The 13,068-nt window shown below is 44.7% G+C and overlaps 2 protein-coding genes across 4 annotated transcripts in view; both read right to left on the minus strand.

Annotated features, from left to right (window-relative positions):
- pip5k1bb (phosphatidylinositol-4-phosphate 5-kinase, type I, beta b) overlaps positions 1-4,674 on the minus strand; it is a 50,133-nt gene extending 45,459 nt beyond the window's left edge. The window contains 1 exon segment of the mRNA XM_029161496.3: positions 4,346-4,674. The gene's annotated coding sequence lies outside the window, so the exon portion shown is untranslated.
- Positions 4,675-5,000: 326 nt separating this feature from the next.
- LOC114861846 (uncharacterized) lies at positions 5,001-10,102 on the minus strand. 3 transcript variants are annotated; one of them, XM_041072025.2, is made up of 8 exons: positions 8,400-10,102; positions 6,970-7,054; positions 6,827-6,889; positions 6,515-6,748; positions 6,339-6,368; positions 6,164-6,256; positions 5,997-6,068; positions 5,001-5,822 (listed from the first exon to the last, which is right to left on the minus strand). In XM_041072025.2, the coding sequence occupies exons 1-8, from the start codon at positions 8,475-8,477 to the stop codon at positions 5,704-5,706; spliced, it is 774 nt and encodes a 257-aa protein (XP_040927959.1). In that variant the 5' UTR covers positions 8,478-10,102; the 3' UTR covers positions 5,001-5,703. The 3 variants fall into 3 exon arrangements, with proteins under 3 accessions (XP_040927959.1, XP_029017342.2, XP_055368007.1); XM_029161509.3 differs by having other exon boundaries at positions 8,655-10,100; XM_055512032.1 differs by having other exon boundaries at positions 7,931-10,097.
- Between the last annotated feature and the right edge of the window lie 2,966 nt (positions 10,103-13,068).

Genomic DNA, 13,068 nt, shown 5'->3' on the forward strand with positions numbered 1-13,068 from the left:
GGATTACACCTACAGAGCGCTCTGACCTTTCAGATGCGACAACCAACAGGAGGAAAGGCCCCACGCGGAACCAGGGGGCGGAGCAACAGAGGAGGAAGATAATGGGAGGTCATCGTTGACATCAGTAATACTTATACAACAATAGTGTTGCTTCAATGCTTCAATAGCAGTGATAACAGCAATATATCATCACAACTATACTATAACTAAATGTTTTAGCTCAGTCTGTGTGTTTGTAACTCAAAGAGCGTCTTACTGTGGTTCCACTCCGCATGAGAAGCCATGAGGAGGAGGTCACCGCCTGTGTTCACCGAGTCACATGATGAGGCCGAGGGAACAGGGGAGGAGGGGGGCGAGGGGGGGGGGGGGGCGCGCACACGAGTGCATGGAGAGAAAACAGGGACTGCGTTCTTTTAACACGCAGGAGCAGGGCCAGAGAGCAACTGGCTGCAGCTCCGCTCAGATCCGCACCACCTCTACAGGTTAGCATGACGGGACAGGCTCGGCTGACTCAGACCCAGTCGGCCCAGTTCAGGTTTATCATCCAAACATATCGCTGGTTCATTTTTAGAGGTGGTTAATGCTTGTAACACAGGAATAACCTGTTCTATTTTTACTGATCCTGCTAAAGAAAGCTCTTTACGCCTTTCATTCTCTCGCCCTCGCCCCCGAGTGGGCCTCTCTCCCAGCTTCGTAATTACCAGAGCAGGGAAGTGGGAGGAGGACCGTGGGGGAACCCAGCAGGGCCAGAAAAACAACAACACGCAACAACAACAAACATCACAACCCCGGGAATCGCACTCCCGCGAGCCCGCGGCCGACCGATGGCCTCGAAGGCCGGAGCCGACGTGCAGCGCGGCCCGAGACGGAGGAACTCCCGTCCGGAGGTCATTAAACGCAAAGCGCCGATAAGCAAACAGCACGCTACAATATACACAAAGGAAATGAAGCGCACTCAGCCCACAGGCGACTGGTTGACGCCATGTTTGTCTGTGTCTCTACGGATGTGAGAGGAGCTCAGGACTGACGGGTACCTGAGGGGTCAGATCGTCATGGCAACGTGAGGTCCTGCGACCTGTGACGACCTGTCGCTCAGTCTGAAACGAGCCGCAAACACCAGGTCATGCGGCTGCGCTCACATCGTGGTGGTTCAAACACAAAGAGTGTCATCAGCGTGGGAACACGTTGCGCTGAGAAGATGCTCTGTTGGGCTTTTGTCTAGAATTATTTTTCTCAAAGTGTGTTTGCTTGCTGTTGCCACAGAAGCAGAGATTCCTCTAAACGCAAAAACATTTCGCCAGACGCTCATTGACCAAATGAGACAAATATTGCTTTGCTGAAAAAAAATCTGTTTTCACTTTCAATATGAGCAAAACAGTAAATAGTGACAGAACGTCGCCACCGCAATGTGTTCATCTCAGTGTGGTCAGTTCAAGACAAGTGTTGGTCGAACACGTTACCTCTATACAGTAACACACAACTCTTGAAACGCACATACAGGATGAAGACAGTGAAATCCCCCATTTGCTGCGGCCTGCACAGATGTGCACAGACCAGGGTGAGTCCTGGTGGCTCTCTGTATGTTGCATGTGCTGACACGAATGCAGCCGTGCAACGAGTGAGCACAATAAAAGATAACACAAGCAGAGGGCGGAAGCTTTCGTATTGGAAAACGAAAGCTTCTGGGCAGTCACTTGTCACTTTCTGTAACACTCATCATGTTTACTTTTATGTTTCCGTGTGTTTTAAAAGCTGACTTTCCGTCCATTCCGTGCGTCAAACACGTGTTGTTGTTTTTAATCTTTGCTACTGTGACATTTCATGAACTAAATGACAGACGCAGTGTTCCATTAACCAAAGCGACGCACGATTAAACAACGATAAAGTCGCCATTATAGCCGGTCCGAGGCGTGGCACAGTTCACAGTCACAGACACCACAGCACTGTATAATAGGACACCCGACACGTGTCGCACTGGGCTTGAATGGCGCCCATCGTTCAGAATGTGGCGACGGATGACACAAGGCGGCGTCCATGGGAGAACGCCACAGCGAGGCCATTATCCCCTCACGGGGGCTGGAGGTGCAGTGGACGGAGTGCTGGACCTCCCTGTGGCAGCACAGAAGCCCTTTATTTATCACAACATGTTAAATGTGACGGAAAACACAGGCCCCTCCTCTGTTTCTGCACACAAGGAGGCGCATTGATTAATAAGAGCTTTATGAGGAACGTTGCTAAAAACTACCGCTCTGGGACCTGTCTTATGCAACGGCCCTAATGAGCCTCATATGCCTGGTATTTTGGTCCTATCACTACTTGGATCCCATGGTACCATATGAGCACAGTACACAGTGTGCTCTTTGACCCCAAATCACAAGACGGCACTCAAACCTCACAGCTGTTAATTGTTGGGCCGCGTCAACGCACCGTGGGGAAGAACAGGCAGCAATGTTAGTCTTAAAGGCCGGGCCCTGTTTGAACCAGTGTGACTGGTTAATGTTTACTTTCCCCATCTCAGCTTAATACCTAATTTAATAGACTATCCACCGCAGTAAGAGGCCGCAAGAGCAAAAAGTGGAGAGAATTCATTTCTGTGTTGGCCAGGCTCCTTCTGCTATTCAGTGGTAAAAATATTACATAACGGCGCACGCGGATGCTGCTCAGTCTGACAAGCGTCACGTCAGAGCGAGGACAACAGGCACGGGAGCTCAGGTGCTGCTCGGAATGAGACGGGGCGGCGGATTTGCATGAGCCATTTCCCTTTCAAACATCCTCTGTGGGAGGATGACCGGGTCCTGACCGGCTGCAGGCAAATGAGGAACCAGAAGGGAAGTTCACCGAGGACATTTGCCTGCTCATTCATTTCATTTGCTTCCCCCGGTCACGAGGAGGTGCTTTGACTTGACGCGTTGCATCATGGGCCACGTCCCGATTCTCAGGCACCGGTGGATAACGCGACGAGCGGTCACAGGGCGGCCATTACTCATATTCAACACGCTGTCTAAGGAATTAGGTGAGAAATCCAAGACGTGCCGTCGCCCAGCTGTTCATCTGTTCCACGGTCCTCAATGACCGTGCGTGTACACGGCCTCAGATCAGCCCCACCCGCCACCGGGACGGATGAGGAGATTAGCGTGTGTTTTAATGCCACAGGAGGAAGACATAGGAAGAACCTGCTACATGTCCAAGTTCTCAGAATGCGCTACAGTACATAGAATGAGAGGAGACAGCGCTTAGACTGTATTTACAGGCGCGGCCTTAAGTTTGTGTTGGTTCCTAGAAGGACGTATGAAACTTTCAACCAGCGCTGTTTACAGTGCCCTCATCGCATTCGTCTCATCCAGCATTTCAAACCAGTCGTGACGGCTCCTTCAGCCCATGGAGGAAACAAAGTAAGGGAACCACAAGTGCAAGTCCAAACTAAAAAGGCCGCGTCAGTGTTTCTAGTTATGACGAATCGAAACACCGGTGAATTCCACACATTCAGCCCAGTGACTCCTGCGATGACCCGAGCCCGGCTGTGGGGTAATGTGGCACCTCGCTGTAAGGAGCCGCGATAACGCCGGCTCCCAGTAATGTACACTGATAATACAGCGTATACGCGTGGAACGCCCTCCCAGCTTATACTGCGCCGCAGGAATTTCACAGCTATTCTCGCTGAGCGCACACACACACACACACACACACACACACACACACACACACACACACACACACACACACACACACACAGGGAAAGGTCAAAGGGAGCCGGCCTCCGCCTGGTGCGTGTCCGACCAGTGGCTCGCTTCCTTCGCCCTCGAACGCTGTTGCACAACGCTTTCACGCGCTTGCTTCATTTCCCATCAAAGTGACCACACTTCCAGTTTCTCACAAAACGGGCAAGTCACAGCTTCGGACGCATGAGCAAGAAGAAAACTTCCTCCTTGAATAGGAAACAGCAGGGGAGAGTAAATGTTGATACAGCAAACACCAGAGACTGCTCTGGAGACTGTTGACAGATATAAGTGACAAGAATTGAATTCAGAGTTTAGGGATTAAATCCAAACTACCACACTTTAACCATGACATTAAAATCATGTCTTTGAATTAAATTTAATGAGGAAGAACAGGAGCTCAGTGTCCAACAATCTGACCTTCCGTCCTTACTGCAATAAAACCAAATTACAATGGGGAGAGGTCGGTTGTTGGGGACATTCATTCTCTATATTAAGGTCTGCTGGAAAATTAAAACAGCTGGATGACGAATGAGTTCACGCGCACACCTGCCGACGTTCACCTGTCGAAAACACCTGACGTGACACGCAGAGGAACACGGAGCGCAGCATGAATCTGAGAAGCTCACCGTCTGCACAGAGTGTCCTAGGATGCACCGAACTCACGGGGATCTGAACCAGCCTGTCGTCTGTCTGTGTAGTGGTGAGATATTCCCCCCCGGTTGCTGCTGCAGTGCTCGAAGAAAAGCGTGTCCTCCAGCAGAAGATCCTGAGTCAGTCACACATTAATGAGGTTACGTATAACGTCCGCAGTGTTTCTGCGCACCGCAGGCTGGAGCTGCGTGCTACTGAAGCGCCACTCGTCCACTGAGAGCTGCAAACAGCCCAGTGCGTCTCGATGTGTCTGCCCTCCTCCTGCGTACAACCGAGCCATTCAGTGCGCCACTGGGTGCAGACGGCGCCGAGAGCGGCTCCACTGCGCCCCCTGCAGGCGCATGCACCTTCCAACAAGGTCCTAAATCAATGCTGGCATCAGGTCTCAGTCAGCGGAGTGCTGCATAACACAAAAGGAGCTGAAACCATCTCAGAGGAGCAGGACATGGAATGCACCGGTCAGTGTGCGATATTGTTACTTTGGTGAAGGTGTGGGTTAAGAAATATGTTTAATCGCAGAACATTTATAACAGTTGTTTGTTTAAAACACAATTAGACTGAGTGTAAAGGTTAAAATTTAGACAGGTTCATGTGAAGTAAGATGATAACAAAATAAACATCAACAAAGTATTTCTACTTTTGATATCTCTTTATTACGCTGTTTAATATTAGAAAATTGTGTCAAAACAAAACAGGAAACAATCATGCGTCACAAACTGCATCTTGGCCATTTTAACTACAAACAGTCCTAAATTGCTTCCCACTATGTTCACAGTCATTTTCCATCTGCATTCACATTTTGTAATATTTGGCTGAATGTGAGCAGAGCCTGGATCCAAATAGTCACAGTTTGGTTTGTACCTTCTTGTACCTTGAACAATCCAGACAATTTATCTACTCTATTACATCTAATAAATAACACTGTCTTGCTCTGTTCTGCATCATGCTCGTGTTTTGTTCCTTAATACACAATTTTGAAAGGTGAATCAACGTTGATCGGGCAATGTTGATCAAGCGTTGTTTCAATGTTACATCAACATCACAAAAACAACTGACAATATTCCAAGTTAATTTAAGAGTATTTTGTTAACCTTTTTACAACCATCAGCAGTCAACGTTGTTTCAATGTTGCATCAACATCACAACGCCTATGTCCATCTGTCTGTGAGTAACTAACTGTACTGTCCTACATACAGCTGCCTGAGAGTCACTGGTGTGTTTTTGGTGTCAGTTGTAGCATCAGGAGTGAAATCTGTCTGTCCTTTCCTTAATTTTAACATTGTAGGATTGATACATTTTTTTACAAAACAAAATGAGTAAATGTACAACAAAACTAAGTTCCGCCCGTCTGTGTGGAGTCTCCATGTTCTGCTGTGTGTGTGAAGTCTCTCCGAGGGCTCAGGCTTCGTCCCACAGTGCAAAGACAAGCAGTGAGTCTGACTGGACAGGTCCCTTTTAACAGTCAACCACAGCATTGTTAAATAAAGTAAAGAACATTTCAGATAGAGCTTATAAACATGTACATAAACAGTGTAGAAATGTGACTCTAACCTTCAGTAAAGTTTATATTAAATAAAGACATAAACCAACAGTCAAACATATGAATAAGTGCTGCAATTTACTTACCTTTGTGGTTGTTGATTTGACTCTCTGGTTTCCTCCAATACAGAGCTAGTAGCACCAGTACTACACCAGTGACTGAAGAGATGGATATTAAATATAATTGTACCAAAACACATAAAATGTGATTTCATAAAAATGTGATTTGACTTGTCTATCGGTTCAGAACCTACCAAGGACCACTATCAGTGGTATGTAGTGTGTTCTAGAGCCTCCCTGGTCCTGGTTTCTACTCTCTGGGATGTTGAGAGGTGGTGGAGTCGTACCTGCAGGTAAAACAGACCCAGTCAGTGGAACAGAGGAAACAGGAGGCAGCATGTAAGATGTGTGTCTGCAGGGAAAGCTTACCGCTGGTGAAATCACACACATCAGTGTTGTCTGGTTCAGAAAAAGAAAAAGGTGTCAGACTCACAAGATATATACAAATACACACAAAGCAAACAACATTTGAACAATGACGGTGATTTCAAGGAAATTGAAATGCAGACAATTTAAAGTGAGTGCAGACACAAATATCCACGTACCTGTACATTTTTTGGTTTGGATATAAGTGTCTGCTTCAAACTCGCATGGACCAGATGTGTTAGTGGACACAAACGCCCGACCACCTCGCTGGCAGACGGTGTTTGGAGGGGGGGCACCTGTGCACTCTTTCATGGGGGAGTTAAATGGGACTGGCTCATCATTACAAAACACTTTGTTCACTTTTAAGGCACAACCAGGTTCTGTGCAGTAAAACAGAGCAGTTGTGTTTCCATCTGTAACATCACAAAGAGTGTGAATAAATGGGTCTCATTTCTGAGTTACGAGTGTAATGACATTAAGAGAAGACACACCTGAACCTCCTGGAAAACACCAGGTGAGCGAACACAGCACCAGGAACACGGGAACCGCCAATTCTGTCAAGACACAAGTTCAACTCTCTGATGGACGATGAAAAACACAGTTTAGTTACAGTGAATGGAACTGTGAAACTTACTTCTCATGATGAGCATTTTAGTTGTTTTAATCAGCAGCACTGCCCTCCTCTGTCTATGGAAGAACTGCTCCTGTTTCCTTTGGACCTGTTGTGTCAGTGATGAATGTTTTGTTAGTGCCGCTCATACATTCTCCAGTTTCTGTACCTCAATCACATGGTGTCAAGTGGAAATATGTCCCTTAATAACATTTAAAAAATCACAGCGATCAGATGTTTGTTTGCCTGTGTCTCTTTGCTGTTTATCCATTTAATTCATTCACATCACATTCTCCTTCAAGGTGATGTGCTGCAGAAATTAAATGTATGAACGTGACCTGTATGTTATTGTGACCCGTTAACAATACAAACTGAACAAAGCTGAGCCGGCGAGTGGAGATGATTTTGAAATGATCATTAAATAATGTTTAATTGATTATTCTTCCCTGAAAAGAAAAACGGAGCAACATTTCGATCAAGTGGAAACTCGGGGATCTACACGAACGTGACGAGACTTTAACCCCGCCCCCTTATATTAGACGCACAACGTGCAGTCTACACCACCAAAACAACAGCCAGCTTAGTCAAAACACGCACGATCTACTCTGATGGATGTGTAAAACAGATTAGTGATGGCGAATTTAAGGAAACTAGCTTTTCATTCTGGGGATTTTACTTGTTTTTGATATAACTCCGCCCCATTCGTTGCGCGACATTTAGCCGCTTTCCCGTAGAACTTTCTGTTGAAATGTCATCACCTCACAAACGTTGAGTACATCACGGAATATCTTTTCAGGATGACGGTAATGAGATTGTTTCTTTTGCAGAAATATGCTGCTGAAATTCTGAAACGGAAACAGTCACCCGGTGACAAACTCCACGTTATCCGAACTGACACCAATATGTCGGACGAAGCTGAGGTTGGCATCCGATTCGAGATGATTTCGAAATGATTTTCAGATAATGTTTCATTGACTAGTCTTACCTTAAAAAAATCAGACCCGACCCAGTCCGTAATCAGGTGCAATTCTGATTCGCCTCAGCCCGAACTAAATTAGCCTCCGCCCCCGTTCTAAAATAATTTCAAAATAAAAGCGATGTGTTCAATGCTAAAATTGTTGATTTTTACCTAAATACTCATTCTTTTTCTTGCAATGGTTTTCTATATTTTTACTGTTAGGATAAAGTCAGCTATCATTTATTTAATGACTTTATTTTTACTACGTTTATTTAATGATTCTTTATTTTGAAATTCGATATATTCCGCTTTATGTTGCGCTAATTGTGAGCGCGAGAGAGAGAGAGAGAGAGAGAGAGAGAGAGAGAGAGAGAGAGCAAGTTGTAGTTCCTCGTTAGACACATGGCAAAGTCCTCATTGCACCATTGTATTTTAAAAGTTTCCAGAGAGTCTATGGACTTATAAAACGAAATTCTAGCCATAGTCTTGCTCGTACATTTGACGTAAAGTGACTCAGTGCGCTCCGCCAGGATCCAGCCTGCAGCCTGTCCCTGCGGCTCAAAAAGATCGCCATCTTTGCCTCTCCCACAAAAAGTTAATCAGCCGACATTTCTCTGAGGCTCTGCTATATCGAATAGAGAAAATAAAAACAGGAGCACCAAAAAGCACCTCAAATAACTAAAAACGTGAGATAAAACAGCAAAAAATGGGAAGTCTGCTACATTCAATAAAAAACATAAAAAACAGTTACCTGCATCCCACAAAACAGGCACTCATTAGAAACATTAGGATTCAGCACAGAAATAAAAGCATTGGTAGTGATTGCACCATGTAAAATCTGCCACTGAAGGTCAGCTGTGCGTTTCATGAGGGGAGCCTTGTACAAAGTTCTCCAATGGGGGTTCTGGTCCTCGCTCAAACACAGTTTCTCTGCCCACACAGTCCAAGGTCTGTTACAAAGTTTTCCTTTGTTAATGCTTTTCACACAGTTCATGTAGAGGATCTTTTATCCACACTTTCTAAAATCCGTTTCTCTGGGTGACATGCCCTGAGTAGGGGTCCATCCAGCTGTCCGAACATGAGACTCAGGCCAGGGAATGGATCTGTGTGGTCAGGGCCCACAGACCCGCTGCTGTATCCACTCAGCTGACCCAGTTCATCCTCGTGCATCCTCATACATCCCGGACAGACCTCATACCCAGGACAGATGCCAGTGCGTTGGCCAAAGTCGGTCCTGCTGCGTCCACCACTTGCTGTAGGCAGTCTCATTGTGCGGCGCAGCGCCTCCATCAGTCCAGGTGTGACACTACTGCAGATGTCGATTTGTGCACCTTGAGCAACCAGTACAGAGAGTTACGGAGGAAGCCCATTTAACCTTAAAAAATCCTCTGATCTGTGTTTGTCAACCTTATCACAGATATTGTTAAAAAATGACCTTCTCTCTGTACCATTAGTTGGAGCATATACATTAATAAAAACAACGGTAAAATGTTCAAATCGAGATGTGGCTACGAGGAGCCTCCCTTCTACGCGCTCGACCTCCAGGGAAAGCGGAGAAAATGTTCTTGGCAACAGGAAGCACACGCCTCCACTCAGTGCAGTGTTGTGACTTAAATTCTTAAAATCACTTCTCCTCCCCACTCTTCGCTCATCTATAGCACCATCACCAGAGTCAGCGCTGGGCTGAGCTTCAGAGGTCGCAGCGGACGTGACCGCAGCCGCAGCCCACACGTCAACACAGCAGCGCTCAGCAGCCGACACGTGCGGCGGCGGCGGCCGCTCGCAGCGGCTGATGAGTTCGCCACGTACAAAGGGAGGGACGATGGATGAAGCGATCTTTGTCGCCGGTTGGCTAAGCGGCATCACCGCGACATGCAGATCGTTAATAGCGATCCCAGTGTGGATCACCGGATTCACTTTCGCAATCTGATGCAGGAAGAGCAGCGCGGCGTTATTCTGACTGTCCGCCGCTGTGGCCCACAACTTCCCCCACAGCCACCGAAACCTCCTCAACGCTGCACAAGAAGCTGGCACCGAATCGGATGACTGCGGTCAAGTGAGCCGTCGTTCGTTCATCCGTCGTTCAGCCAGCCGCGCTTCAGAAACGTCTTGCGCCCGTATTACGCGCTTTACAGCAGAGCACAAAACACGCTCGTCGCGACTTCCTCTTTTCATAGCGACACGTCTGGTCTGTTCAAAATATTGAAAAATACGAAACAAAATATTGCATATATAGAAAAACTGTCGCCTAATGAAGATCTGTATACTTTTACTGTAAAATTAAGCATTTATTGGTATTTAAAACTACCATGTCATACTATGAAACTTTTATAATAAATAACTTAACTTTGGTGCATAGTTCCAGGCTCAGACCACTTTCCCCTTGTTCTACTAGAGGTGTACTATCACCCCACAAAGATCTGTATATTTTTACTGTATAGTTTTGGATTTATTAGTATTCAAAACTACCATGTCATACTGTAACTGTATAGGCCGTATAGTCAACTTTAATGATCAATAACTTGACTTTGGTGCATAGTTCCAGGCCCAGACCACTTTCCCCTTGTTCTACTAGATGTGTACTATCACCCCACAAAAATTCATGTATTTTTACTGTATAGTTTAGGATTTAGCAGTACTTGAAAGTACTATGTCATACTGTAATACAGTCAACTTTGATGATCAATAACTTGACTTTGGTGCATAGTTCCAGGCTCAGACCACATTCCCCCTGATCTACTAGAGATGTACTATCACCCCACAAAGATCTGTGTACTTTTACTGTATAGTTTAGGATTTTAGTAGTACCATGTTATGCTGAAATATGGCCCTTACAGTCAAGCATAAAACCAATAAGTACTGCACTACAAACAGTGTAGTGTGTAACTTTTTTTTTATTGTTTTAAGTCTGTATTGTGAAGAGAGAATAATTGCATTAAATCTAATCCTAAATATTTGGTTATGTACATTTTGTATTTACATTTTAGTGTTCAAAACTAGATATTACAATGTGTAAGAACAGAGACGGCAATAACTTTGATAAAACAAACTCCAGACATGGGAAATGGTTTAATGAGAACAAATAACGATTTCAGTATCCATCCATTTTCAACTGCTTTTTCTGGGGGCGGGTCGCGGGGGCAACAGTCTAAGCAAACTCCAAACTTCCCTCTCTCCGGACACTTCCTCCAGTTCAGCCCAGCCCAGGACCTGTTTGCCTTGGGAGACCCTACCAGGGGCATTTAGTCCCCGACAACATAGCTCCCGGGGTCATTCAGGCACACAAACTCCTCCACCACGGTAATGTATGTTTCACACATAAATATTCAGTTTTTGACTGTTCAATGACTTTATATTAAACATTAAACATTTAGTTTCAATATTAAAAGTCACACTTTGGAGTCCTAACAGATGGTAATAAAAGGATTGAATGTGTGTGTGCTTAGCCTCACTCACAGTTTTTTATATGAAAAGTCACATAATCTGGGCCTGGCATTATGCACTAAAGTCAAGTTATTCACCATCATAGTTGAATATAAGGCCCATAGAGTATTACAGTATGACCTGGAAGTTTTGAATACTAATAAATCCAAAACTATACAGTAAAAATACACGAATCTTTGTGTGGTGATAGTACACTTCTAGTAGAACAAAGGGAAAGTGGTCTGGGCCTGGAACTATGCACCAAAGTCAAGTTATTGATTATCAAAGTTGACTGTATTACAGTATGACATAGTACTTTCAAGTACTGCTAAATCCTAAACTATACAGTATAAATACATGAATTTTTGTGGGGTGATAGTACACATCTAGTAGAACAAGGGGAAAGTGGTCTGGGCCTGGAACTATGCACCAAAGTCTAGTTATTAACGATTAAAGTTGACTATACGGCCCATACAGTTACAGTATGACTTGGTAGTTTTGAATACTAATAAATCCTAAACTATACAGTAAAAATACACGAATCTTTGTGTGGTGATAGTACACATCTAGCAGAAATAGGAGAAAGTGGTCTGGGCCTGGAACTATGCACCAAAGTCAAGTTATTGATCATTAAAGTTGACTATACGGCCTATACAGTTACAGTATGAACTGGTAGTTTTGAATACTAATAAATCCTAAACTATACAGTAAAAATACACGAATCTTTGTGTGGTGATAGTACACTGCTAGTAGAACAAGGGGAAAGTGGTCTGAGCCTGGAACTATGCACCAAAGTCAAGTTATTAATGATCAAAGTTGACTGTATTACAGTATGACATGGTAGTTTTGAATACTAATAAATCCAAAACTATACAGTAAAAATACACAGATGTTTGTGGGGTGGTAGTACACCTCTAGTAGAACAAGGGGAAAGTGGTCTGAGCCTGGAACTATGCACCAAAGTTAAGTTATTTATTATAAAAGTTTCACAGTATGACATGGTAGTTTTAAATACTAATAAATGCTTAATTTTACAGTAAAAGTATACAGATCTTTATTAGGCGACAGTTTTTCTATATATGCAATATTTTGTTTCGTATTTTTCAATATTTTGAACAGACCAGACGTGTCGCTATGAAAAGAGGAAGTCGCGACGAGCGTGTTTTGTGCTCTGCTGTAAAGCGCGTAATACGGGCGCAAGACGTTTCTGAAGCGCGGCTGGCTGAACGACGGATGAACGAACGACGGCTCACTTGACCGCAGTATCGGATGTCATGCCTCCAAGTCAGCGTCGGAAAATCCCCACTCGCCGTAGTGTGTAAGACGCCGACCAGGCGGTCGGAAGAAAAAGACTAACACAAAAACAACAAAAAACCACAAAACAGCACCTTAAACCACACAAAAAAACCAAACCCAAAACTCCCCAAACTGCTCTGTCGCTCAAAAAACGCTCACCACGCTCACGCTCACACTCACTCCCAGCATGCACTACGAGAGAGAGAGAGAGAGAGAGAGAGAGATAATCCATTTTTTATTCTTTAGAAAAAAAACTTCATTCACAATGCTTCTAAAATCAGATGACAATCAAGACACCACACTCCTTCAACTTAAGAAATCAGCAAATTGTGGTTCCTCATTAGACACATGGCAGCGTAAGTCTTTATAACATCACTGTATTTTAAAAGTTCCTAGAGAATCAATGGACTTATAAAAACGGAATGTCAGCTATAGTCTTGCTTTGC

Source organism: Betta splendens, chromosome 9, assembly GCF_900634795.4.
Source record: "Betta splendens chromosome 9, fBetSpl5.4, whole genome shotgun sequence".
NCBI classification, from domain to species: domain Eukaryota; kingdom Metazoa; phylum Chordata; class Actinopteri; order Anabantiformes; family Osphronemidae; genus Betta; species Betta splendens.